We start from the raw sequence: 27,365 nt of genomic DNA on the forward strand, positions 1-27,365 counted from the left end.
CAGAAGCTTTTTCCGCAGCGGTATCAACACTGGAGTGGATTAGACTGCTGTGCATTTGGAGCCTTGTCTGTTCCTTGAACATGCTATTCATAATCAGGTCTTGCAGATCCATACTGGCCCTATTTAAATGAGCACTCCCTAGCAGTGGGATTCACCACTTCCCGTACCATGCAGTGAGTGCACGCTTGAGCATCTGCATCAGGCCCTGCGATGCACACAAGGCCATGCTATACCAGAAGACGACGTGCTTGTGTGCCTTTCTGTGCTTGGCTTCCTGTCCTAGTTCATTCAGTATGGCAGGCCGATGGGACGTGCAGTATGTGAGACACAGCGGAGCCCCGTTGATTCGGCTTCTTTGTCTGCTCCTGCTTTCCAGGGCCACGGCGCGGTCGCAGGCGTGATTGACCTGGGCACCGTGGAGATCTTCCCCGTGTTCCAGGCCATGCAGAAGGGCCTGGTCGACCAGGACACCGGCCGGGCGCTGCTGCAGGCGCAGCTCGCTCTGGGCGGCCTCGTCCTTCCGCACAGCGGCGAGAGCCTCTCGCTGGCGGCGGCCCTGGAGCGGGGCGTGGTGGACGGCAGCACCGCCCGGGCGCTGGGCGAGCTGGAGGCCGCCCTGCGCGCGGTGGACCGGTCGCCCGCTGGGCACGGGCGGCTGCTGCCGGTCGCCGCGGCCGTGGAGTCGGGGGCCATCCGCGAGGCGGCGGGGCTCCGGATCCTGGAGCTGCAGATGAACACGGGGGGCCTGAGGGAGCCCGGCCGGGCCGGGCAGCTGAGCCTGGCTGCGGCCTGGGAGCGGGGCCTGCTGACGCCCCGGCTGCACTCCGAGCTGCTGGCGCGGGCGCGGCGCAAGGAGCTGATCGACCCCAACACGGCGGACAAGCTGAGCCTGCGCGAGCTGCGGGAGAGGTGCGTGCCGCACGGGGACACGGGGCTCCGGCTGCTCCCCGTCAGGCAGCAGGCCGGAGGGGTGGTCTGCATGAAGTCCGGCAGGAAGGTGGGCATCTTCCGCGCCGTGCAGGAGGGGCTCGTCGACCGGCAGGTCACCGTGCGGCTTCTGGAGGCGCAGCTGTTCGCCGGCGGGATCGCGGACCCCCGCTCGGGCCACCGGCTCACCGCGGACGAGGCCGTGAGGCACGGGCTGATCGACCAGGACATGGCGTGCGCCCTGCTGACGCGCCAGCTGCAGGCCGGGGGGATCGTGGACCCGGCGACCGGAGAGAGGCTGGGCGTGGACGAGGCCGTCCGCCGCGGCCTGCTGGCTCCCAGAGCCGCCCTGCTGGTGCTGGAGTCCCTGTGGTCGTTCATGGGCGTGCTGTGGCCGGAGTCGGGAGAGGTGCTGCCCCTGTCTGAGGCCCTCCAGCAGGGGGTGATCTCCACAGAGCTGGCCTGCGAGATCCTGCGCCAGCGTCGGAGAATAGGCGCCCTCTACCTTCCCGAGACCAGTCGCGTGGTCCCCCTGGATCAGGCCGGGGAGATTCTGGACTCGAGCGCTCTGGAGGTTCTGAGGGGAACCCCAATCCCAGATGTGCTGCCCAGTATGAGCCAGTCGGGGTCACTGACGGTGAACCGGCTGAGCTGGGACTCGGCCTCCTCCTCTCCTCCACCCTCCCCGGACAGTGGGGGCTCCCCCCCAGTGACCCCTCCCGCGCCGCGCTACAGCCCCGGCCCAGCGGAGGACACAGACCCTCAGCAGGAGAGCCAGCAGAGGCTGCTGTTCCACCTGATGACGCACAGCTATGTAGGTGCTGGCGATGGGCAGAGGATGCTGCTTCTCGAACCCGAGCTTGCTCAGCTGGCCAGCAGCAGCGCGGCCCAGATCAGGAGAGGCCCAGAACTCAAAGCAGCCGAAGCCGAGACGGAGAGCGGCCCAACCTCGCGACCCAGCTGCAACGATGTGGCACGCGGGACACTGGGGTTCGAGAGGTTTGTAGCTGCAGAAGAGGGAAGCGAGGGAGACGGTGTCTCTGTTTCCCTGGAAGAACAAAGGCCTGGGAGAAAGAAAAGGGAAAAACCGGAAAAGGAGCTGGAGAGAGACCAGAAAGTAGAGGTGCTTAAAGAAGAGACTGAGCACGAGCTTCTGTCTGCAGCCCCTGGACACGGCGCTGGGAGACCCGAGGTGTGGCTGCCAGATGAGAGAAGGAATGAAACCAGAGAGCGGAGGAGGCTGGCAGGAGTGGAAACACAGACATGGAAGGAGGAGGAGATCCTTGGTCCCATTCCCACAGGCACTCCGAAGATTGCAGATCTTGAAACTCATGCTGGGACAGAGTCCTGGAAGACAGAATCTAGGGATGGCCCCTCTGTGATGGACTGGACATCAGAGGTACCGCTCGACCCGGACCTGGCTGCAGGGAAGGTGGTCAGTGTTCCCCTGCCCACAGAAGGCGGGGTCGAGGAGAGGCAGATGTTAATGGTAGAGGAAAGACACACAGCTGCAGTGCTGGACAGCCATGGTGCTGAGGAAAGACGGGCAGAATCAGAGCCATCCATCTGGCTCAGTGAGGCCCAGTTGGGTACACAGCAGATCTCCTCAGAGCTAGACCACACCACTCTGTCTGAGAAGCAGGCAGTAATCGAACAACGGCAACTGGACACAGGCGTGTCACGTCACAAAGACAAGGAATTCCTCCTGTCTCATGGTTCACAACCGGACCAGGCTGATGCAGGAATGAAAACAGAGACCAGGCAGTTTGCAGATGGCACAGTCTTGGTTATCCAAGAGGAAGGAGACATTGATGGAAGCATTGGAACTGGTGGCGCAAAAGCAGACCTCTCTCTGCAAATGGGGGGATCTCAGTGCTCCTTACCTGCAGAGGCCACAGGTCTTCATGCACAAGCTCAACCAGAGGCAGAACGGCAAAGCTCAGTCACGGAAAAAGAGAGAGAGGAAGATGGAGCCCAGGAAGGAGAGACCACTAGAACAGGGGAAAGCAGGTCAGCCAGCTGGGGAGACAAGTCCAGCCAGCTGGGGAGAGAGCATGCAACAAAGGAAGAGGCAGCGTGGTGGGTGGAAACCGGACAGGGAGATGACACTAGCCAGGTTGCCGTTGAAACGGTCTCTGTCAAAGAAGATCCCCGTTTATGGGACTCGAGCACGGAGCGGGAGGAGAATTCCGTGCCTTTGGGAAAGTCCAGGAGGCTTTCTGATGAGGAGGAGAAGCTGGAATCCCTGGCCCATCAGCTCCGCGAGGGAGGGATCGTGATGGAGGAAGGGGGCCAGAAGAGGCGTCTGCTCCTGGATGAGGCTCTTGCGTTTGGCGTGTTGCCAGGCCACTCGGCCGTCAAGCTGATGGCCAAGGCGGGGCTCTTTGGCGGGTTCTTCGACTCCAGCACCTGCGAGTCGCTGAGTGTGGCGGAGGTCATGCAGGAGGGGCTCCTGGATGAGGAGCTGATGTGGAACGTGCTCAAATCTGAGAAGACGATCTCGGGGGTTGTGGATGCAGATGAGGGAAAGGTGTGCTCCGTCCAGGAAGCAGCGCAGTCTGGGCTGCTGGACCGGGAAACGGCCGCGTGTCTTCTGGAAGCGCAGGTGGCCTCGGGGGGTGTGGTGGACCTTCGCCGTGGGAAGAAGGTGTCCGTGACGCTGGCAGCCAACCTGGGTCTGATCGACGACAGCTTAACGGATGACCTGAACAGGCTGGAAAAATCCTGCAAGGGCAAGACCCCCCCTGCTGGCCTGGATGAAGAAGCAAATAAGTGGAAGGTAGCCCTGCAGCTGGAGATGGATGGGATTGTGGATCCCAAGACCAAAAGCCCTGTGCCCCTCAGCCAGGCCCTGAGGAAAGGGCTTCTGGACCGGGAACTAGCCCGACAGGTGCTGTCCAAGCAGGTGGCGGATGGTGGAATCATGCATCACAGCTCCGGGATGCGGCTCTCGGTGTCAGATGCTTTGGCGCACGATCTGATCGATGCAGGTTTAGCGCAGGAGCTGGCGGAGGTGGAGAGACTTTCTTTGTGGCCATGTGGGGAAGGGGCAGGGCGAGACTCTATCCCAGCCCAGGGAGGCGCCCCTGTCTCCGGCAGGGGGCCCACACTCACGGGGGCCGCTTCTCGGGGTTTTCTGGACCCCGCCATAAAGCATTCAGTCCTGGATCCCCAGACTGCCTCACTTGTCCCATATTCGGAGCTCATCAACAGGTGTAAGATCGAAATCGAGACCGGCCAGAGATTTCTGGAAGTTCGGCGGTTCAGGGGCTTTCAGGATGAGCTCACGGGTGCAACACTAACACTCCTTCAGGCGTTGCAGGCTGGGAAGGTTGACCTCATTCCGGCCCTGAGGCTCCTGCAGAGCCAGGCGGACTCTGGGGGGATTATTGACATCGAAACCGGAGGCAGGCTTTCTCTGGCAGAAGCTGTCCGGAAGGGACTGGTGGATGAGGACGTGGCAGAAGTCATTGCCACCAACCAGCTGCTGGCCGGAGGGCTGCTGGACCCTGCCACCGGAGAGAGAGTCCTCAGCCTGACAGCAGCTGAACACAGGGGACTGGTCTCAAAAGAAATGGCGGCAGTTATTCAGGACAAAGTGGGCAGTCTGGAAGAAGAGGAAGATGAGGACTCTGGTGCAGATTCTGATAAAGAGACGCTCATACCTGCAGGGTCTACAAATGGGATAATCTCCTCATCTCTCCCGTTTTCAGCAGCATCTGATTTCAGCACAAGTGAGAAGAGAGCCGAACCTGCAGAGCCTGGACTGGACTCTGCTCTGATCCCTGAGCCCTTGGCCCGCAAAGTACCCGAAAGCCAAGGACACCTCTTGGTGGCAGCCAAGAGTCCTGAAGAGACATCTCTGCCCAGATCTGCACTTGCACAGGTGGAAGAGCTGGAAAGAGAGGAAAAGCTGGGATTAGTGCTGACGGAAGAAGCCCTCCTCACTGCAGAGCCAGTAGTGATGGTCGCAGAGCCAAAGGTGGACACCCCAGACAGAGACCTGCGCTCGAGCTCAGAGGAAGAATTGCAAGAACGTCCAGAGAAATCTGAGGCTGACTCCCATCCTACATGGAAAACAAAGGGAATGTTGTTGAGCGAGGAAGAAAGAGAGGCTGGTGCCTCTGCTCCTTTAGATCAGGAATGTTCCAATGCAGAGCCAGGGCAAGACATGAAAGGGGGACCTGTCAAGCTGGTCATTTCTGCTGTCTTGCAGAGATCAGCAGATCAAAGGAAAGACTCTGGGAGGGAAGAGAAGGCAGGAGTTGCGATGGGTAGACTTGCAGATTCGGAGGTTGGGGTTCCCATAGAAACTGATCAACTGGGACGGATCCCAATGGATGCTGCAGTTGACAGCAAGGACGGCATCCTAACTCAAGACAGATCAGCAGCTCGTCCACATTCTGCATTTGGTTTGGTGGATCACGGTTACAGTCGCACCACGGAAGACACAGGTACACCCCTTTCAGAGGAAAAACAGAAAGTGGTAGCTGGTCTGTCCAGCTCTCTGGGCCACTCTAAGGTCCATGAGCAGCTACACTACAGGGTAGGTAGAGAGCAGCAGAGTGAGAGAGAGGAATGCAGAGCTCAGGAGCTAAACAGCCACGAACCAATCAAAGACGCTGGAGCTGACGGCGGCCTGCTCACGGTGGTACTGGAATATGACAGCACAGGTGCTGAGGCAGAGGGCCAGGGGGCCGGGAGCTCGCCAAGTGAGAGGCTGGGGCACAGAGCCAATGCAAACGCAGAAGAGGCACAGAAGTACGCAGCATCGCTCTCGGGAAAAGCACAGGTGGGAGACAGACAGGTGAAGCTAGTCCAAGACGGGGATGGTATCAGCCTCTCGGGCGAAGATCAGGGGATTCCAGAGGTAGTGCACTTGGAAATAGCCACAGAGCAGCTGGAAGATGTACCACTGGCACAGGAAAGCAAGGAAGCAGCACAGAAAGAAGTCAAAGGTAAAGCTGAAGACGAGGGTAAGGATAGGGGCGCGCAGGCAGGCAGTGAGCTGCTGACAGGGAGCACTGGGTGGGAGGTGCTTGACACCAGGGCAGAGGATAGACCCCAGGAAGCACGTGTGGGAGACGCACCACTTCCATGGGAATGCAAGGCCACCAGGGAGGAAGTGGGGGTAGAGTTGCCAGTGACAAGTCGGGGTGTCGTAGGAGAGGCGGGCCTGGAACACGGAGAAGTTGCACAGCGGGACGAGGAAGTGGCAGATGAGATTGTGGAAGTCCAGGAGGAGGGCCAGAGGAGGGAAGAGGGTAGCCCAGGGTCTTGTGAAGAAGAGCGGAGGCCCCGTTTCCCTTCAGAGAGTCACCCAGAGGCAACAGAAAGTGAGACACTGGAGGACGAAAGAGGCAGCCGCTGGAATCGATCGACATTGAAAGAGGGGGAGCAGGAGCAACAAAGGGAGGAGAAGGAGATGGAATCCCCCCTCATCCTGCCGCCCCTTCAAACAGGAGAGGAAGGAGAGAAGGAGATGGAATCCTCCCAAATCCTGACGCTCCTTCATGGAGGAAAGGAAGAAGAGGAAGTGATCAAGGATCTTCCCAAACCTAGCTTAGTGTCTTTTCCTGTACCTGGAGAACAGAAGAGGAAGGGTGATTTCTCCTTGCAGACTCCTCTCCCACCCGCTCTTCGAAGAGAGGTGGAGGAGAAGAAAGATGCAGAGGCCGCTCCCAGAGCGAGTCCTCTCTGGTCTCCGTCTCCTTCGGCACGCGAAGCCCTGCTCCTGAAGGCCAAGGAGAGCATCCTGAGGAAAGTGTTTCAGCGCGGGGTGAGTGAGCACCAGGCGGCCCAGGAGCTGGAGGCCCTGCGCAGAGGACGAGGCGGGGTGAGGGAACGGGGGTTCGAGGAGGAAGTGGGCACGGGGGTCCTTCGGGTACCCGATATAGAGACTGAGGAGGTTGATGTTGCCTCTTCCGCTGCCAGAGTGAGGGCTTTTCCTGTTTCTGAGCAGCACACAGCATCCCTGGGACAGACTCGGGAGACACTGAAGGACCAAACTGGGGTTTGGCACAGAGGGGAAGAGGATGGAAATGACTCGGGAAATGCAGAGAGAGATGACGAGACAGATGTTTCCATAGCCGGGCCACATCTGGATAAGGATTTCCGTCTGTGGACAGAGCCGAGAGAGAGGGAAGACAAGGGCAGGGGAATCCCACAGGTTGAGAAGGGGAAGCTGGGGCAGGAGGCCGTGGGCGGAGTCCCAGAGGAAGAAGAATCAGTGAAGAAACAGACAGGAATCGGGCCAGCGGTTGGGAAAACGGATACAGGTGTTCTAAGGGTGTCATGGACAAGGGAGAAAGACGTTACACGTGCAGAGGAAGAGGTTAGAGACCTTAGAGATCAGGCAACCAAGGATGGCTCTCCGGCTAGCCAGCTCGGGAAACCAGGAATAAGCTTAAGTTCCCTGGATCTGCCCTGGAAAGGGGCAAGGGCAGCAGCGTTGGAAGAGAGGGGAGAGCAGCATGTCCCAGAGACCCTGGTTGTCGCAAGAGAAACTACGACAGCCACTAACGTAGAGGCTCAAGGAGCTTCCGAGCTTCCGGAGATCGGATCCCATCTGGGTGCTATCCAGGATGGAACCTCAAAATCCGAACCCCATCCTGAGGGGTCCCCAGCCTCATGCGTGGAGACAGCGGAGGACACCCCCCGCACTCGGACAGGTGTGCCAGGTCCTGCCGCCCTGCTCGGCGTCCAGAGCAGAGAGCTCCTGCTGGAGAAGATCAAGGAGCTGAGGCTGGAGGAACGCCACGCAGGGAAACCCGTCTCTCCTGGCGTCGCCCAGAGCCCGGCGGAGCTCGAGGGGGGTGCCCTGGCCCAGCGGACCCCAGAATCGGAGCCCGCGCTTGAGCCTGCAGAGAGAAGAAAGGAGAGAGAAAGGAAGGAGCCGTGGAGGGAGGAGGGAGAGAGCAGCACTGCCCGCGGCGCCAAGGTAAAAGGATTTACTCAAAACATTGTGAATTTAGTGATTCGGCACAGTACTCGTGCTGCAGCGTATATAATCTTAGAGTGTAGCTGCAGGAAGTAGAATTACAGAGCAGCCAAATGAGAGAGTGAATTTGAATTTGTTGCAAATCTGATCGTTAATCCCACCCCTCCCTCCTCCTCAGCCCTCATTGGCTCGTCAGAGGTGTCTGGAACGTGACGAGCAGCTTGTGGCTCTGCTCTCATTGGTCCGTCACATTGAGGTCCGCCTCAGACAGCAGCAGCAGCAGCCAATGGGACGCAGCATCAGTGCCCTGGAAGACAGCATTAGGCAGGCTGAGGTAACCTTACTGATGATATTTTTAAAAAGTTATATTACAGTTTAGTAACATCTAACATCAGTATCAACAAGAATGAAACAACATGATTTATAAAAACATGGATTTCAATGTAATTGAGATTAAATGCCGAGTGACTTTATGGTAATGGTCTTAATCTCTTTGCCCACCCCACTCTCAGGCCTTGGATCAGGAGCTATCTGACCTAGAGCGACCTGTGACCCAGGAAGTTGATGGTGTGGGGCAGGTTTTGGAGTCGCAGCCCCAGGACGTCCCCCCCCAGCTGCTGCTGGCGCTGGAGAAGGATGGGCGGAGCCTGTCGCGGGCGTACCTCGCTGCCCGAGCAGCCTCCCAGGCCCTGCTGCAGGCACTGCGCGCACAGCTGGACGCGCACAGGGTGAGAGAGGGCGCGGGTGGAAAGACTCCGTCTCACAGCGCTGCCTCTCTGTTGCTGTTTGCTCAGCTCTGCCTTGCTGTCCCTCAGGACACAGTCCAGAGCGATCTGAAGGCGCTGGAGACTCGGGTCCAGGCCCTGCTGTCCTGGCTGAGGGAGAGGGAGGGAGAGACGGAGAGAGAGAGTGGGGGAGAGAACACCTCAGAGCTCACACACCAGCTGCAGCTGTGCAAGGTAAGGGCGCGCAGTCTTCTGTAACACTGACACCCGGCACATTCTTGTGTTCACACTGATGCACGCGCAGCGCAGTCTTGTGTTCACACTGACGCACACGCAGCACAGTCTTGTGTTCACACTGATGCACGCGCAGCGCAGTCTTGTGTTCACACTGATGCACACACACGCAGCGCGCTCTTGTGTTCACCCTAACGCACACACAGACACACACAGAGCGCGCCCTTGTGTTTACACTGATGCACACACAGTGCGCCCTTGTGTTCACACTGATGCACACACAGCGCGCCCTTGTGTTCACACTGATGCACACACAGCGCGCCCTTGTGTTCACACTGACACACACAGCGCGCCCTTGTGTTCACACTGATGCACACACAGCGCGCCCTTGTGTTCACACTGATGCACACACAGCGCGCCCTTGTGTTCACACTGATGCACACACAGCGCGCCCTTGTGTTCACACTGATGCACACACAGCGCGCCCTTGTGTTCACACTGATGCACACACAGCGCGCCCTTGTGTTCATATTGACACACGCAGCGCAGTCTTGTGTTTACATTCAATGAGTACCCAACTGTGACGATGCAGACGATGTTGTTAACCTCACTATCCCTCGTCCTCTTTTTCGTTTCCCTCTCCTCGCTCCCTGTCCATGTGTCCCCCAGGAGTTCAGGTCGGCTCTTTCCGAGCGCTCCCGGGAGCTGGACTCCATTGCCTTCGATGTCCAGCTCTTCGTGTCCGAGCGAGCTCAGGACGTGGAGCCCCTGCAGAGCAGGCAGCTCCTCAGACGCCTCACGCAGCTTCAGAGGTCCTTCCACGAGGCATCAGGCCGCGCGGAGGCTCTCCTGGCCAGCGTGAGGGCGAGGGAGAGAGACGGCGCCCGCGAGAGAGAGGTGTGGAGGGCTCCTGTGGGAGGACGGGCACAGGTGGACACGGCAGCCACAGCAGCCGGCCGCTTGTTCTCGCTGGAGAAGTGCAGCGCTGAGAGCCGAGGACGGGGTTGAGGTGTATGTGTGTGGAGCCTGCTCCACAGAGGCTCTGCCAGAGTGTGTCATTCACTTCCTCTGGTGCAGCAAACTGGCAGGTGCTGTTTTCCTGCACTGGTTCGTCAGCAGTCCCCCTTCTCAGGTCATCAAGGACTCAGCTGTCCTGGCGAGCAGGAGGCAGGTGGGGAAGATGAGTGAAGGAGGCCAGCTGAGTCATAGAGAGCCCTACTACTACTGGAGTACTACTGCTCCATCCCTGCTCCACTACTACATCCTATTACTACAGCTTCATCCCTGCTCCACTACTATAGCCTTACTACTACTGGAGTACTACTGCTCCATCCCTGCTCCACTACTACAGCCCTACTACTACTGGAGTACTACAGCTTCATCCCTGCTCCACTACTACATCCTATTACTACAGCTTCATCCCTGCTCCACTACTATAACCTTACTACTACTGGAGTACTACTGCTCCATCCCTGCTCCACTACTACAGCCCTACTACTACTGGAGTACTACTGCTCCATCCCTGCTCCACTACTACATCCTATTACTACAGCTTCATCCCTTCTCCACTACTATAGCCTTACTACTACTGCTCCATCCCTGCTCCACTACTACATCCTATTACTACAGCTTCATCCCTTCTCCACTACTATAGCCTTACTACTACTGCTCCATCCCTGCTCCACTACTACATCCTATTACTACAGCTTCATCCCTTCTCCACTACTATAGCCTTACTACTACTGGAGTACTACTGCTCCATCCCTGCTCCACTACTACAGCCCTACTACTACTGCTCCATCCCTGCTCCACTACTACAGCCCTACTACTACTGCTCCACCCCTCCTCCACTACTACAGCCCTACTACTACTGGAGTACTACTGCTCCATCCCTGCTCCACTACTACATCCTATTACTACAGCTTCATCCCTTCTCCACTACTATAGCCTTACTACTACTGCTCCATCCCTGCTCCACTACTACATCCTATTACTACAGCTTCATCCCTTCTCCACTACTATAGCCTTACTACTACTGCTCCATCCCTGCTCCACTACTACATCCTATTACTACTGCTCCATCCCTGCTCCACTACTACAGCCCTACTACTACAGCTACTATAGCCCCGTCCCTCCTCCACTACTACAGCTCCTACAGCCCCTCTACTGCTGCTCAGCTCCTGTTGCAGGCCTGCGTGCTCACACAGCGAGCCTGTGCTCTTACCCCAGCATGCGTGTGGATTAACCTGTCTGCCTTGCTCTTACAGATTGTGTGTCTGCTGTTGCGGGAGAGAGGAGACCCGGCCGGGCCTGCTAACGGGCTGGAGCCTCTCTTCTCCGGCCCTTTGTCGCCCTGTGTTGGGCCAGACCAAGAAACCGCTGCTATGGTCTTTACATGGGGGTAGTTTGTGCGGGGGGGTTCGGGTTCGAGAGAGCCCAGCTTGGCCTCGCTGTTCGGTGTTGTGTTGAGCTGTTTGAGAAGTTTTTGTGTTGTCGCGCTGACTCGTTGTTGCCGAAGTTGGGCCTGTCTTGTCCGTCTGTCTCTCCGGTTCTGTCACTGACCTGGACACGTCGTGCTCACAGCTGTCACAGGTGTCTCTGGTCTCGCTGGGCCTGTGGCCCGGACCGGTCCAGCGAGCGGTTTGATGGAAAGAGAGAGCGAGAGAGAGAGAGTGAGGCGTGACTGCTCGGTGTGTCAAAGCGTTTGTGTGCAGCCTGCTGCCTGCAGCCCCAGTCTGAAATGATTCCCGCAGAGTGCGCTTGCTGCTGTTCACTGCCTCCAAACAGGGTCTGGTGGACTGTTGTACTCATGTGATGTGGAACGGAGAGCATGAGGGCTCTTTGAATTCAGCTGTTGGTGAGGTTTTGGCATCCTGTGCCCAGGAAGCTTTCAAACCCATGAGGTTTTCCTTGGTCTCCCGGACTCTCCCTTCCGTGCTCACGGGATCTCTCCCCTCTCTCCCGGGCGGACCGACAGGCTGTGCAGAAGCAGCAGGCAGGATGTTCCCAGAAGCTGGAGGAGCTCGCGCTATGGTTGGCCGAGGCTGGTACCACGCTGTCCAACCAGCAAGCGGGTCTGGACTCCGCGGACGTGAGCGCTCTGCAGAGGAAGCAGAGGGGGATCAGGGTGAGGGACAGGCCCGGATTCGGACTGGGACTTGGGTGTGATGATTTTGGGTTTGGTGTTTTTTTGTATTGAGATTTGAAAAGCAGACATGGACACTCCTTGTCTCTCTGTCTTCCTGTCTCCATCTCGGCCGCTGTGCTCTTCCAGGATGTGCAGAGGGATCTCCAGTCTCGGGGAGATGGGGTGACGGAGGCCCTGCGCTGTGTGGAGGAGTTCCTCGGCGAGCGGGGGGGGGCTCTGTCTCCCGAGGACCGGGGCTCGCTCCAGGCGAGGCTGTCTGCCATCCGGGGGCAGTACAGCGCCCTGCAGGAGCGTGCGGAGAGCTCGGAGAGGGAGCTGGACCGCGCAGTGACCACTGCTCTGCAGGCACAGACGCAGAAGGTGAGGGCGTGAAGGTGCTGACTGCAGCAGCTGCTCCGCCCAGCGGATACTCTGGCTTCTCCTGCCTCTTCATTCTTCTCCAGGTTTTCGTTTTCCCGTTTGACATTTGCGGTTTGGTTCTCTCGGTCTGTCTTGCTTGCTTGGCTTCTGTTTGACGCTGTGCCTCTGTCAATGACGCGGTCAGCTGGCAGTGCCAGTGGTGTTTATGAGCAGGCTGCGCCTCAGTGGGTGACGCCCGTGTCCTGACTTGGTGCATCGCAGGCTCGGGCGGCTGAGGAGCTGCAGGAGGCGCAGGAGAAGATGGGGTCCCTGCTGTCCTGGCTCTCCGCCCTGCCCCCCAGCGACCCGGGGGGACTCGCTTCACAGCAGCACGCCGCTCAGAACCTGACGCAGACTGACACAGGGTCACAGCCAGGTGGTGCTCTGGACTCCCGCTGCGAACAGCTGCAGGTCAGACTGAGGAGAATTTCTGCCACACTCCACTCCTTCTCTCAGGATCACAAGCAGGGCTTCTCCGTGTCCCAGCCATCGGGGGATATGGTGTTACAGTGCAGTACTCAGGGACGTATTATTGTTCATGGCTTCTCATACCTTTCCAGGATCTTACTGCATCTCTCTCGCCCATCCCTCCAGGCTGAGCTACAGCAGCTGCAGTCCCAGCAGGAGAACTTCCTGTTGGCCACTCAGGCCGCCCAGTCCCTCCTGGATCGTCCCGACGACAGCGTACCGGCCGCTGAGAAAGACCGGCTGCGCCGTGACCTGGACTCCCTGCGCGGGCAGTACCAGAGCCGGGCGGACCGCTGCCGGGCCCAGCTCAAGCAGGCCGAGTCGCTGAGGGAGGAGCTGGGGAAGTTTCTGCTGGAGCACCGGCAGTTGAGCGACTGGCTGGAACTGAGTGAGGGGGAGCTGCGTTCCCTGACGGACGGAGAGACCGACGCACAGGGCCTGAGGAAGAGGCAGGAGGAGCATGGCAAGGTGCGACGTGCTAACTGAGCAGTTTCCCACCTCAGTTCTGCCCCCAGGTTTTTGTAAGAACACAATCCTCTCAAACGTTGCGTCTGTGTCTCTCGGTAGCTGGCGGAAGAGGTCATCTGCCACAAGGCCGACCTGCGGTTTGTCACGATCTCGGGGCAGAAGGTTCTGGATTCGGTGCAAGGCAGCGGTGAGGCCGACCCCTCGCTCGCAGCCATGCAGACGCTGGTCGCCGATGGCCTGCAGGACAGCTCTCAGCGCTACGCTCGCCTGCACAGCAAGGTGGGCGGCAGGGCTCAGAGAACAGGGGTTCCTGAGAGGCACCCCAGGACAGCCAGGGGTCGCCGTGTCACTGTACCCATCTTCTCCTCCTCTTTCCCCGCAGTGTTCGGAGCTGGGGACCCACCTGGCCTGGGTTTTGGACCGGTACCAGCAGTACCAGGAGGAGGCGGACTCTCTGGCCAGCTGGCTGTCAGAACGGGAGCAGAGCCAGAGTCTAGACAGAGCTCAGAGTGACCTGACGGACACCCAGACCCTGCAGGACACGCTGACCGCAGTGCAGGTGGGAGAGGGAGGAGGAGAGAGGAGATGGAGGATAGAGAGGAGACGGAGAGAGGAGGGAAAAGGAGACGGAGGGAGGAGACCCCGTCAGTAACAATTGCTTATTGTTTTTCTGTCGGCCCCTGTCTTTGCTCTCCCTCGGCCAGCTGCTGCAGGACGAGCTGGCTGAGCGGTCAGCGCAGCTGGACAGAGTGAAGGGGGCAGGGACGGCACTGACCGACAGCCAGGAGACGCCCAGGCTGAGACCGGCGGACATTGCCAGCACCACAGGTCAGAGCTGTGCCCAGCCGTGGCGCTCTGGGGCAGGGTGTGTGGCCTCGCTGCTGACCTCTCTCTCTCCCCCCAGACGCTCTGCAGGCTCGTTTCTCCGCTCTGTCCCTGTCTGTGTCCGCCCGGGCCGAGCAGCTCCAGACAGCCCTGGCCCAGTCGGCCAGCGCGCAGGAGGGGCTGCAGGGGCTGCTGGCTTGGTTGGAGGGGCTGCCCGGGTCGCGGGCCGGGCTGGACCGGGTCCAGCCCACTGCGCAGGCTGTGCAGGATGCCCTGACACAGAATCAGGTACTGGACCCAGCCAGCACAACCATGTTCTCCACCCAAACTGGCCACCATCTTCTAACACATCACCTCTCTTCCTCCATCTCACTCTCACTCTCTCTGCTCTCCTCCCTCTCTCTCTCACTCTCTGCTCTCCTCCCCCTCCCCTCTCTCTCACTCTCTCTGCTCCCCCTCCCCCTCACTCTCTCTCTCTCACTCTCTCTGCTCCTCAGAGGTGGCGTCAGGAGCTCCTGTCCAGACAAGGCAGTGTGGACGCCACTCGCGACTCTGTATCCCAGCTGCTTCAGACCGCTGACGCATCCACAGCCTCCGGGCTGCAGGGGGCGCTGTCGGAGCTGTGCCAGCGCTATGCGGAGGCTCAGGCGCAGCAGCAGGCGAGGGAGGCGGAGCTCCGGGCCCTCCTGCCCCGGCTGGAGAACTTCCAGAGGCTGGCCCAGGAGCTGCAGCAGTTCACGCAGAGCCGGGCGCGCTCGCTGAATCTGGGAGGGCAGCCCGAACGAGACATCGAGGAGCACAGACAGCGCGTCGAGGTGAGGGGGCACGGAGAAGACAGGGAGGACAGGGAGCGAAGACTCAGAGGGGGAAGGACAGGAGCGGGACTGAGGGGGGAGAAGGAGAGAGAGAGAAGTCAAAGTGAGATCAAGACGCAGAGATCCTGTTCGAAACTGACGTCTCGCCTTCTCCCAACACAGGAAGTGAGGGTGGAGGTGACCCAGGAAGCAGACCGGCTGACCTCCCTGCGCCAGCTGGGGGAGGAGTTGAGCGCCTCAGGTGTCCTCGCCGACACTCAGCTGCTGCAGGACGCCGTCAGGCAGGCGTCTGAGCATTTCTCCAGGCTGGAATCCAGCATCAGTGCCAGGTGAGAGCGGGCGCGTGCGTACACCGAGCTCTGACGCGGGCCTTAGAGCCTTCATGTGCCTTCACCCGAAGAAGGCTCCATAGCCGAAATGTTGTGTTTCTTTTGTTAGGAATAAACCTTTACTTGTTCCTTTGCAGCCTACTGACGCATGCTGACGCAGCTCCCTACTTAACTTCTTAGCAGTTAAGGCTGTAATACATTATCTGGCCACAAAACACCACTTTCTCCGTCCTGTCTCTGCAGGTCCAGCGAGGTGCAGGGCTGCCAGCAGCAGCTCAGTGAGTTCAGGGCTCTCTGTGGCGCCCTCCAGCGGTGGCTGCAGGGAGTGCAAGAACAGCTGCCTCATGTGGAGCCCAGCCTGAGCACCGAGGAGCTGCAAACCAGAGTCTCACAGCTGCAGGTCAGAGTGCAGGACTGTGTGTGTCCGTAACTGTGTGTGTGGGGTTGGTGTGTACACTGGAGGTTAACGTGAGTGTCACTGGTGTGTACACTGGGAGGTAACTGGAGTGTAACTGGTGTCTTCCAGGACCTGCTGAGCGAGTGGGAGGCCCAGGGGACTCGGGTTCGGGAGCTGAACCAGACTGGAACTGAACTGGAGTCACTGATCATCTCCATTACAGCCCCAGACAGCAAGACTGGTGAGAGATAAAGGGAGAGAACGAGTGGAAAGAGAGAGGGATGGAGAGGGGGAGAGATGTGGGATTAGGGTTGGAGGTGGGGGAGCAGGAGAAATATGAGAGTAGGAGGGTCAGAGAAAGAGAGATGGGGCTTCATAGGCTGGCTTTGTGATTGCACGAGTATATACAGTATTTCGTCAGTCTGTGTGCACCAGTGTGTGTGTGTCAGTCAGTCTGTGCAGGTGTGTGCACCAGTGTGCGTGTCTTCCAGTCTCAGTGTGCTTCTCTTTCTCAGGTGTGCCACAGCTCAATGGAGCCAGCAGTCCCAGCAGTGTAAATGGAATTCACACATGTAAAGGTGAGGTTACTGGGGCATCATTACTGTTCTGTGGAGTGAATTTCTTCTGCTGCTTTGCTTCACTGTCGGCGTGAGCGGCGTGTCGGCCTCTGTGCCGGGTGTGAGCGGCGTGTCAGCCTCTGTGCCGGGTGTGAGCGGCGTGTCGGCCTCTGTGCCGGGTGTGAGCGGCGTGTCGGCCTCTGTGCCGGGTGTGAGGGGCGTGTCGGCCTCTGTGCCGGGTGTGAGGGGCGTGTTGGCCTCTGTGCCGGGTGTGAGGGGCGTGTCAGTGTCCGAGGCGGTTGTTACGTTGAGAACATGATTCATGAAGCCGATCCTCCCCTCCTGTGCCCAGACCTGACGGAGATCCAGTGCTCTCTGGCGGACGTGAACGGAGGCTACGAGCCGCTGGGGGAGGAGCTGAGGCAGAGGCACGGCCGGCAGGCCGCCTCCCTGCAGCAGAGGCAGCGGGCGCGGCTGGAGGCCGGCCGCCTCGCGCAGTGGCTGAGCGGCAAGGAGCAGAGCCTGGCGCTGCGGCCGGCGGCCTCGCCCTCCAAGCCGGAGGCCGTGCGGGCGCAGGCGGAGGAGAACAAGGTGAGGGGGGTGCGAGCGACTCCGTGGGCCCCTCCCCCTGCTGGCCTGCTGACCTGCTGACCGCTGCTCTCTCCCTGCCTCAGGCCCTGCTGTCCGAGCTGGCGGAGAGCTCTGGGAAGGTGGAGGAGCTGAGGGCGGCCCTGCAGCAGCTGATCGAGGAGAACCCGGACGCGCCCGAGACGCAGAGCTGGAGGGACATGCTGAAGGACATAGGTGAGGCTCTGCGGAAGAACCGTCTCCGCTGCTCCCTGCTGTAGGACATTATTGATCAGCGTGGCTGACGCCAGCTCTCTGTCCCTCCCTCTTCCTGTCGCCATGGTTATCTAAGCCCACACCTCTCGCAAACGTTGCCATGGTTCCTGAGAATTTGAGCTGTCTGCTGTTGCCATGTGAAACGTACTGTTGCCATGGTTTCCTCAGCCCCGACGCTTGCATGGTTGCCATGGCGTCCGCGCTGAACCCTGTCCGCGCTCCCTCCCCAGGTGCGCAGTGGGAGCGGGCCAATCGCACGGCGGAGCAGCGGCAGGCGGAGCTGGAGGCCGCGGCTGACAGGCTGGGAAGCTTCTCGGCGGCGGCGGCGCAGCTGGGGCCCTGGCTGCGCGAGAAGGAGCTGATGCTGAGCGTGCTGGGGCCCCTGTCCATCGAGCCCCACATGCTGGACACGCAGCGCCAGCAGGCGGAGGTACGGCAGCCCCGCGCCGCCGCCACCGCGCACACGCCGAGCCCACACCCCGCGCCCGGCCCAACCCCTCTCCCCTCTCGCCCCTCTCGCCCAGTTCATGCTGCGGGAGTTCGAGACGCGGCGCCCGCAGTACGAGCAGCTGACCCAGGCGGCCGCGGCCATCCTGTCGCCCCCGGGCGAGCGGGGCGGGGCGCCCGAGGTGCGGGCCGAGCTGGGCGGCATCGCGCAGCAGTGGGGCGACCTGACCAGCCGCCTGGCGCGGCGCTGCGAGCGCGTGGGGCAGGCGCGCGCCGCCAGCGGGAGGTACCAGGCGCTGCTGCGCTCGCTGGCCGGCAGCGCAGCCGCGCTGGGCGAGCGGCTGGACGCGCAGGCCGCCCTGAGCGCGCGGCCCGAGGCCCTGCGGCGCCGCCTGGAGGAGACCGGGGAGATCCGCGCGGAGCTGGAGCAGACGCGCCGGGAGCTGCAGCAGGCCGAGCAGCTGTGCCAGGAGCTGAGCGGGATCGTGGAGGAGCCCTACCTGAGAGAGGAGCTCAGGAAGAGACTGGAGGCCGTCAGCGCCCCCCTCAGGAGCCTGGAGGAGCGGGCAGGTGAGTGTCTCTCGGGGGAAGTCCAGCTCGAACCCAGATCCCTAATCCTTCCACCTAAATGCTCTCCGTCTCTGTCGCAGCGGAGGGGCTGTCCCAGCTCCAGAGCACCCTCTCCAGCTTCCAGCAGTTCCAGCAGATGTTCGCGGAGCTGTGCGGCTGGCTGGGAGAGCGCTCGTGCCGCCTGAGAGCTGCGCCGGCCCTGGCCTGCCAGGCGGAGGCGCTGCGGCGGCAGCAGGCCCAACACGAGGACTTCCAGAGGGGCCTGAACCAGCAGCGAGGCTCCTACGAGCTGATCCAGGCGGAGGGCGCGTCGCTGCTGCTGTCCCTGCCCGCCGCCGGCGAGGAGCGGGCCGCGCTGCAGTCGCGGCTGTCCGCCCTGCGCCAGGACTGGGAGGAGCTGAGCCGGGCCTCCCTGGAGCGGCAGGACCGTCTGCGGGAGGGCCTGGGCCGGGCCGAGCGCTACGAGCAGCAGCGCGAGGAGCTGCGCCCGTGGGTGGCGGCGTGCGAGCAGCGGGAGAGCGAGGTCCAGCCCTCCCTGGACCCCGCGGCTCTGGAGGCGGCTCTGCAGAGAGCCCGGCAGCTCAGCCTGGACGTGGAGAGGCGGCGCCCCCTGCTGGAGGCCCTGAACGCCGCGGCCGACCTGCTGCTGGAGTCCTGCCGCGCCGGGGAGGAGGAGGTCCGGGACGAGAAGGCCGGGCTGAACCGCCGGCTGGACGGGCTGGCGGAGAGGCTGCAGTCGCGCCTGGCCCAGCTGGAGGAGCTGGCGGGCCGGCTGCGCGAGTTCGAGGAGGGCCGGCAGGCCGTGGAGCGGAGGCTGGAGACCGCCAGGCACCAGCTGGAGGTGCAGGAGGCGCTTGGCCCGCAGGCCTGCAGCAGCAAGAGCCTGGAGAGGCTGCGCAGCCAGCAGGGGGCGCTGGAAGCGCTGCGGCCGCAGGTGGCGTACTTCAGGGACCTGGCGCGGGGGCTGGTGCAGGACGCCCCCGAGGCAGCAGGGGGCGACAGCGAGGGGGGCCGGCGGCTGGCTCGGCAGGCGGCGGACACGGAGCAGGAGTTCGCCGACGTCGGGCAGAAGGTGAGCCTGGCTCCGGGGTGGCGTCTGGCTCTGGGCTGGCGCGGGCGACCTCTGACCCTCTCCCCCCCCCCCCGCAGGTGGAGCAGTGCTGCCAGGCCCTGGAGGCGAGGCTGCAGGGCGTGGGCGAGGCACAGGCGCGGGTGCGAGACGTCTTCTCCCGCCTGGCGGACCTGGATGACGAGCTGGATGGCATGGGCCCGGTGGGCCGCGACGCCGACTCGCTGCAGTCGCAGGCGGAGGACGCGCGCGGCTACCTGGCGCGGCTGGCGGCGGCGCGGCAGGAGCTGGAGGCCCGCGGCGGCGAGTGCGCCGACATGCTGCGGCGCGAGGGCAGCTCACCCGACCTGCTGGCGCTCAAGAGGGAGGCGGAGGCGCTGAGCCGGCAGGCGGGGAAGCTGGCGGACCGCGGGCAGGCCCGGCTGGCCCAGATCGAGACCGCCGCCGAGCGCGTGCGCGACTTCTACCGCCGGGCAGCGGAGCTGGGCGCGCTGCTGGGCCGCGCGGAGGACAGCCTGAGCGCGCAGGGCGCCGTGGCGGCGGAGGTGGAGCTCATCAAGCAGCAGCTGGACGACTTCAAGGTAGGAGGGCGGCTCCGCACTGGGCCAGCTTCCCGGACACCGGACTGTGTCCACGGGCTGTAGGAGGCTGAACCAAGCTGTACCGAACGGAGACTTTATCTTCTGACCGGCCACTGAAGTCCCGTTTCTGTGGGATCGTTTCCGACGGTTTGTTTTCTATCTGTCTGGGTGCTGTTGTGGAATTGCTTCAGTGTCTCTTGTTTGTTAGAGCAGCAAACCTGTGGTTTAAAAAGCTGTACTGGGCGGGATTGCAAATGAGGTTTTCTTATTTTTATGTTGGCTGTGTCAGTGTGCTGGACTCCACAGGGACTAGAAGAGTCTAGAGCCTGTGACTGGGCTGTGTCAGTGTGCTGGACTCCACAGGGACTAGAAGAGTCTAGAGCCCCGTGACTGGGCTGTGTCAGTGTGCTGGACTCCACAGGGACTAGAAGAGTCTAGAGCCTGTGACTGGGCTGTGTCAGTGTGCTGGACTCCACAGGGACTAGAAGAGTCTAGAGCCCTGTGACTGGGCTGTGTCAGTATACTGGACTCCACAGGGACTAGAAGAGTCCAGAGCCCTGTGACTGGGCTGTGTCAGTATACTGGACTCCACAGGGACTAGAAGAGTCTAGAGCCCTGTGACTGGGCTGTGTCAGTGTCCTGGACTCCACAGGGACTAGAAGAGTCTAGAGCCTGTGACTGGGCTGTGTCAGTGTGCTGGACTCCACAGGGACTAGAAGAGTCTAGAGCCCTGTGACTGGGCTGTGTCAGTATACTGGACTCCATAGGGACTAGAAGAGTCTAGAGCCCTGTGACTGGGCTGTGTCAGTATACTGGACTCCATAGGGACTAGAAGAGTCTAGAGCCTGTGACTGGGCTGTGTCAGTGTGCTGGACTCCACAGGGACTAGAAGAGTCTAGAGCCCTGTGACTGGGCTGTGTCAGTGTGCTGGACTCCACAGGGACTAGAAGAGTCTAGAGCCTGTGACTGGGCTGTGTCAGTGTGCTGGACTCCACAGGGACTAGAAGAGTCTAGAGCCCTGTGACTGGGCTGTGTCAGTGTCCTGGACTCCACAGGGACTAGAAGAGTCTAGAGCCCTGTGACTGGGCTGTGTCAGTGTGCTGGACTCCACAGGGACTAGAAGAGTCTAGAGCCCTGTGACTGGGCTGTGTCAGTATACTGGACTCCACAGGGACTAGAAGAGTCTAGAGCCTGTGACTGGGCTGTGTCAGTGTGCTGGACTCCACAGGGACTAGAAGAGTCTAGAGCCCTGTGACTGGGCTGTGTCAGTGTGCTGGACTCCACAGGGACTAGAAGAGTCTAGAGCCTGTGACTGGGCTGTGTCAGTGTGCTGGACTCCACAGGGACTAGAAGAGTCTAGAGCCCTGTGACTGGGCTGTGTCAGTGTACTGGACTCCACAGGGACTAGAAGAGTCTAGAGCCCTGTGACTGGGCTGTGTCAGTGTGCTGGACTCCACAGGGACTAGAAGAGTCTAGAGCCCTGTGACTGGGCTGTGTCAGTGTGCTGGACTCCACAGGGACTAGAGGAGTCTAGAGCCCTGTGACTGGGCTGTGTCAGTGTGCTGGACTCCACAGGGACTAGAAGAGTCTAGAACCCTGTGACTGGGCTGTGTCAGTGTGCTGGACTGTTTAACCACACTCTGTTGTGCTGTTCTAATATTTATCTGGGTGTGGACTGATAAGCAAATCTCTGAGGCAAATGTTCTGTGAAGTATAGAGAGAGGGGAAACATGCGGCCTGCCACAGTATTTTTAGAATGATTCAAAGTGGAGTCTCTTTTAAGAGAGAGATACTTCCCTGAGTTCGACTCCGGGTTCCTAAAGTGGGCTCTTCCCCTCTCGCTGGCCTGTAACCAGAGGCGTCCAGGTCATTTCAAACCCAGACATGTCTGTGAGCACTGGAACGAGCAGCGGCCCCCTTCCCTATTCAGGACGGCCTGTCCAGAGCGCTGATGTCATGGCTGTGTTTTGGTCGGCGCGATGGGCGGTTCGGTGAGTCAGCCTGCGGTGTCTGAGCAGCAGGCGCGGCAGGAGAGCGCTGGTGACCCCTGCCTGACCCCGGCGTGGCGTGTCTTCGGGGCGGGACCCCCGAGAGAGAGGGACCCCGCTGTCTGGCTGATGAGGGTGTGGAGGTCGCTGCCCCCGAGCAGGGGGTCTGTCTGCCTCCCTGCGCTGTGTTTTCGCTCAGCCCCACTCCCAGAATAAGAGCGCAGCCCGGCCTCTCTGTGCGTGTCTGGGGTTTCTGATTCCAATCTCGGCAGCATTCCAGAGGCGCGGAGCGTCCGGAATCTCAGCTGTCCGTCTCCCTTGTGTCCTCCTTGCATTCCCGAGCCCCCTCCCCACAGCTGCAGGGGTCTGGAATTTCAGCGGAGCAGGGAATGAGGAAGAGGGAGCTGGGAGTGAGGGGGGCAGTGGAGAGAGGTCTCCGTCTCTCCGGGATGTGGATGGGAATGTCGCTGGCCTAGCGATCTCGGTCTCGCTGTGGGGATCCTAGCGGGGCTCCGGAGGGGACTGGCCCCTGCTCTCAGTTCTTCCTCGAGAATAACTTTTCTTATTACAGCCAATAATAAATTCGGTTTAGTTCCAGACATTTTCCTATGCAAAGTTACCCGAACTAAGGCAGCAAGAATGAAATATCCTTCCTCCTGTACCAGCCCTCTGTAGGCAGTAAGCCCTGGAGCGGACTTTGGCGGACTGGGGCTCTGATTGATAGCACTGTAAAACCCGGAGTGGATCAGGCTGCCATCTTCCAGTGTTGTCCTGCAGCTCTGATATCTTAATTGGTTTTGTTCCTCTCTGTGGTCTGACACACTTACTGTGATGTAGTTAGCCTAATTTAATGAACTAATTTCTGAATCAAAGAAAATTTTGTGAAAAACCGTGTTGATCAAGGTCCAGCCCCTCCAGCCTTCCTGTGGGCCCCCTGTGTCAGCTGTCTGAGTCACAGTGCAGGGTTGTCATTTCAGCTGTTCTGAATTAGTCCAGCATTCCTGCACAGGAGCTCCTCTCCACCTCTCTCCCACCTCCCACTTCCTCCCTTGCTGTCCCTGTCTCACTCGCTCTCCTCTGCACCTCTCTCCCACCTCCCACTTCCTCCCTTGCTGTCCCTGTCTCACTCGCTTTCCTCTGCAGTATTTAAAGCAGCAGTGTGTTGTAATGACAATGCAACAGTATACAGTGCAGTGCATTATTCACAGCCTGTTCAGTGCAGCAAAGAAACACGAATCAGTGCTAAAGTCAGTCTATCTGGAATGCCTTTGGCCTGTTTTCAATGTGACTCACCTACAATGCAGTAAGCCTGGCAGTCTCACCTACTTACAGCTCACACCTGTGGGAATGAGCACAGGGCTACCTACTTACAGCTCACACCTGTGGGAATGAGCACATGGCTCTCACCTACTTACAGCTCACACCTGTGGGAATGAGCACATGGCTCTCACCTCCTTACAGCTCACACCTGTGGGAATGTGCACAGGGCTCTGACCTCCTTACAGCTCACACCTGTGGGAATGTGCACAGGGCTCTGACCTCCTTACAGCTCACACCTGTGGGAATGTGCACAGGGCTCTGACCTCCTTACAGCTCACACCTGTGGGAATGTGCACAGGGCTCTGACCTCCTTACAGCTCACACCTGTGGGAATGTGCACAGCGCTCTCACCTCCTTACAGCTCACACCTGTGGGAATGAGCACAGCGCTCTCACCTCCTTACAGCTCACACCTGTGGGAATGAGCACAGCGCTCTCACCTCCTTACAGCTCACACCTGTGGGAATGAGCACAGCGCTCTCACCTCCTTACAGCTCACACCTGTGGGAATGTGCACAGGGCTCTGACCTCCTTACAGCTCACACCTGTGGGAATGAGCACAGGGCTCTGACCTCCTTACAGCTCACACCTGTGGGAATGAGCACAGGGCTCTGACCTCCTTACAGCTCACACCTGTGGGAATGAGCACAGCGCTCTCACCTACTTATAGAAGGGCCACCTGTGATACACGCAGGAATGTGTAACCTGGTATTCCAGTGGATAAAAAGTGTAGAAGTGGAAACTACAGGGGAGATCATTTGAAACTATAAACCAGAGACACATCTTTGCACAAAGAGTGGTCAGGGTCTGGAACACAGGTGGATGTGATCGCTGGATCAGTCGCTAGATGGGTGAAATGGCTTCTTTTCTCTTTCTCTTCTCGATGTAACCTTTCCTGCTGTCTGATTGTGGCGGGTCCGTGGCACTTGTTGGACTAGGGGAGGCGATGGGGCTCTTCTAAGGCTGATAAGTCAGAAGAATGTGGAGAGATGGATAATAAGTACTGAGATGGTTTTTGCTGCATTGAGATGATGGCTGCAGTCAGTCTGGTGCACACCAGGTGGGTGTGTGATTTTTAGAGACAGCCAGCTCATCGTTTGCGGTTTTTAACTGTTGCTTACCAACGCTGTGTCGATTGTGTGCCACAGAGAGAGAGCGGAGCGAGGCAACGGGGACCGAGTGGCCGGCGTGTGTGTGTGTGCGTGGGGGGGGGGGGACAGGACAGGACAGGACAGGTGTGCGCCAGCATACAGGCAGGCCGCCGGACAGGCAGGTGGACCAGGAAGAGGTTAATGCTCACACGGCTGCTAGGAGCGAGAGAGAGAGTTCTGTCGCTGCCTGGATACCGAGAGCGAGTGTGTGGGAGAGGGCAGAGGGAGAGGGAGGGGGGGGCGGGAGACAAGGGCGTGCAGAGGGCAGTCGGGGAGATTGTGGTGACTGGGGCGCTTGAGTTCAGAGGTCATGGGCTGCCAGAACGGGGAACAAGGGGACCCCATCAGAAACAGAGCTGGGAGAGGAGCAGAGGCACAGGATGTTGCCGTGCAGGACTCCCCCGGAGCCCCCCTCCCCCGCCGCCCTGCACTGCAGAGTTGACCGGGCGCGTGAGAAGTGGGGCAGGCGTGACCGCCCGGAGGCGCGGGGGGCTGGCCGGGAGAGAGTGTTTGTCTGCCTTAGCGCCGCTGTCCTCGGACTCGGGATTTAAAAGTTGGCGGCGGACCGGCTCAGCGCTCCCCGGGCCGTGACCCCTCGGCGCTCACAGACGCACCGCGTCGCTCGTCCTGTCAGTCTGTCCGAGCCGGGGCTGCTGCAGGGGGGCGCGCGGGGCTACAGACAGGCCCCCTTTGTTTGGGAGGAGAAGTTTGTCTTGGAGCAGCGGGACAGCTGCAGCGGCGCTCGGAGAGGGCCGGGGGTGGGGTGGGCTGGGGGGCTGGGGTTCGGCCTGTTTGACATGCAGCCCACGGCCCGTAGTCCGGCGGCTCGCCGCGGAAGAAGCCAGCCGTTTTAAAGAGAGAGAGGGGGGGAGCTGCCCCCCCCGGGAAGAGGAGAATGCGTGTGTGTCTGGGAGAGAGAGAGCCAGTGTGCGTTGGCTCACACAGCCGGAGCGCTGCCAGAGGTCTTTAAACAAACAGCGAGACGCGCACAGGGGCCGCGCGAGGGAGAGAAAGCGCTCTGCCGTCGCTGTGCGAGAGGAGAGGAGCAGGAGCCCAGCCACACGATGGAGCAAACCTGATTTCTTCCCTTCGCTTTGTTTCCGGGCTCGGATTACACCGCTCCGAGTCCTCTCCGGCTGGGATTTCTGCTCAGCCTGCCCCCCCCTCCCGGGCCCGAGTTGCCGTGGAGAGGAATGTGAGACATCGCTGCCCGGGAGACGGGAGTCGGGAGAAAGTTTGGGCTCTTTGTTCCGCTGCTGTGCTGTGTGGAAGGGGTCTCCGGGGCTGTGCGCGTCCGCGGCCCAGCGGCTCTGCTTTCGGTACGCCCGTGTTCTGGCTGCGCTGCCGCCCTCCCTCCCTCCCTCTGTTCCGATCTCGTTCTGGAGAGGATTTTGTTGTTCCGGGAAGACGCGGGGCTCGGATCACCACTGGTCGCCGCTCACGCCAGAGACGTTTGAGCTCCAGTTTCAGGGATCCACGGAATTGTAAAAATAAAACATTGTGGAATATAAAGTCCATCCCCCTTCTTCCACGAATCCGGGCTTCCTGTCCCTTCAGATTCCATCTGGACAGATTTTGCAGACGGAGGAGAAAAGGCTCTCTCTGCACTGTGTCTGGTATCACACGGCGGTGTTGGAGAACCCAGAAGGAAATCTCTGCCCGCCCCCTCTCTCTCTCTCTCTCTCCACACTCCCTGCTCCCTCTCCCCCGATCCGCTTTTTGGGAACGGAAACCAGCATGATTGCGAGACTTCCTGTCTTTTAATACCAGGACAGGAAACTCCACAAACGAAGCTCGATTCAAATGAAAACAGGGGGAGAGGGAGGGAGGGAGGGAGGGAGAGAGAGTGAAGAAAGTGGGAGATTTTTACAGCAGCTGCAAACCATTTCAGCAGAGGACTAGCCTGAGAGAGAGCGAGACGAGCCGGTCTCGGCGCTGACCGCCCAGGCGAGCTGCAGGACACGTGTGGGATCTGGGGCTCGCAGCCGAGCCAGCTTGCCCCTGGAATGGAATCGCTCCGCGCGTCTGTGGGCACATCGGGGAGCTGAGGCCAGCTCGCAGACGGACTCCCGGGAATCTCTCCAGTCCGCTCCGAGGGCTTCGCAGGAGCTGCGCTTTTCACTTCCTCAGCTGTAGCTCCCAGGAAAACGGACACCGGGAGAGGGCGAGGGGAGGATGAGGATGTGACACGGGCTGTGGGAACCGTCAGGGATGAACGTTGCCCGTTTCCTGTTTCCCGCTGTTGCCCCTGGGCACGGGCGTCCCTGGGGCTGGAGGTGGCGCTAGCCGGCGATGCCAGCGCGCGCGGCAGGCGAGTGTGCCGCCAGCGTCTCGGAGGGGTTCAACGACCGGCCTGCAGCGAGGATGGGGGACAGCGCGGAGAGGAGCCCACCCATGAGCAGCGTCTGCTCTCTTCCTGCGCCTCCTGTTTCCCAGAGACTTGACAATTTGGACCTTGAACGTTCTGCTCCTTTTCCTGAACGGTAAGGCGATGCCTGCGGCTTGATCCCGAAACCGATAACAGATATTCCCGTGTCCCGGGGATCTCGGAGGGGATAGCGCCTTCTCTCCGAGAGGGACAACCAGAAGAGCAGGAGAAAAAGGACCGTTTCCGCAAATCCCAGATCCTGTTTTCCTTTTCTCCTCCTCCTCTCGCACGAACCCACCGCCTCGCTCTCGCCGTAGAAGGAGCGAGCAGCCCCCCCGGCCGCGGCCCCCCTTCCGCCCTTCCCGCCGTGGGGGGCGAGGGGGAGGAAGGAAGGGGCAGGGAGAGGGGGAGATGGGAGGGTCTCCCGGAGCCACGAGAGCCTGCCTCAGCCAGGACGTCCGGCGCTGACCAGGCGCTGAGCAGCTGCCCGCCTCTCGAAACTGAACCCCGCGCGCCCCGAAGAGTAGCGTCAGCCCCTGCAGTTCAGCCATGGGGAAGCCGCTGAGCCGGCCCGACTGCCTGCGCCAGAGCCCCCGCTGCCTGGGGAAGGGCGAGGAGGAGGAGGGCTACATCGAAGACTGCTACGTGCCCCAGCGCTCCATCTACGACACCATGCGCATCAACGAGCAGATCGACCAGGGCCCCAAGCTGGGCCAGCCCTCCCGGAGCACGCTGGGCTCGGCCGGGGGGGGCGAGGGCAGCACGCTGTCCAGCAACGGCACGCTGGGCGCCCGGGC

The 27,365-nt window shown here is 60.5% G+C and overlaps 1 protein-coding gene across 17 annotated transcripts in view; it reads left to right on the forward strand.

The window, feature by feature from the left end:
- The window catches only part of macf1a (microtubule actin crosslinking factor 1a), a 137,129-nt gene that overhangs the window by 67,844 nt on the left and 41,920 nt on the right, over nucleotides 1–27,365 (forward strand). For all 17 annotated transcript variants that reach the window (XM_088602416.1, XM_088602417.1, XM_088602423.1 and 14 more), the window contains 24 exons: nucleotides 377–7,867; nucleotides 8,046–8,201; nucleotides 8,380–8,595; nucleotides 8,683–8,826; nucleotides 9,496–9,723; nucleotides 11,804–11,953; nucleotides 12,101–12,334; nucleotides 12,596–12,784; nucleotides 12,968–13,309; nucleotides 13,409–13,588; nucleotides 13,692–13,868; nucleotides 14,014–14,137; nucleotides 14,214–14,422; nucleotides 14,632–14,949; nucleotides 15,112–15,278; nucleotides 15,522–15,678; nucleotides 15,805–15,916; nucleotides 16,191–16,253; nucleotides 16,585–16,823; nucleotides 16,907–17,036; nucleotides 17,306–17,505; nucleotides 17,600–18,092; nucleotides 18,173–19,164; nucleotides 19,242–19,742. In XM_088602416.1, coding sequence (XP_088458542.1) covers nucleotides 377–7,867; nucleotides 8,046–8,201; nucleotides 8,380–8,595; nucleotides 8,683–8,826; nucleotides 9,496–9,723; nucleotides 11,804–11,953; nucleotides 12,101–12,334; nucleotides 12,596–12,784; nucleotides 12,968–13,309; nucleotides 13,409–13,588; nucleotides 13,692–13,868; nucleotides 14,014–14,137; nucleotides 14,214–14,422; nucleotides 14,632–14,949; nucleotides 15,112–15,278; nucleotides 15,522–15,678; nucleotides 15,805–15,916; nucleotides 16,191–16,253; nucleotides 16,585–16,823; nucleotides 16,907–17,036; nucleotides 17,306–17,505; nucleotides 17,600–18,092; nucleotides 18,173–19,164; nucleotides 19,242–19,742 — 13,212 coding nt within the window. The remainder of the gene's footprint in view (nucleotides 1–376; nucleotides 7,868–8,045; nucleotides 8,202–8,379; nucleotides 8,596–8,682; nucleotides 8,827–9,495; nucleotides 9,724–11,803; nucleotides 11,954–12,100; nucleotides 12,335–12,595; nucleotides 12,785–12,967; nucleotides 13,310–13,408; nucleotides 13,589–13,691; nucleotides 13,869–14,013; nucleotides 14,138–14,213; nucleotides 14,423–14,631; nucleotides 14,950–15,111; nucleotides 15,279–15,521; nucleotides 15,679–15,804; nucleotides 15,917–16,190; nucleotides 16,254–16,584; nucleotides 16,824–16,906; nucleotides 17,037–17,305; nucleotides 17,506–17,599; nucleotides 18,093–18,172; nucleotides 19,165–19,241; nucleotides 19,743–27,365) is intronic.

Source organism: Lepisosteus platostomus, chromosome 13 (assembly GCF_059453375.1).
Source record: "Lepisosteus platostomus isolate fLepPlt1 chromosome 13, fLepPlt1.hap1, whole genome shotgun sequence".
NCBI classification, from domain to species: Eukaryota; Metazoa; Chordata; class Actinopteri; order Semionotiformes; family Lepisosteidae; genus Lepisosteus; species Lepisosteus platostomus.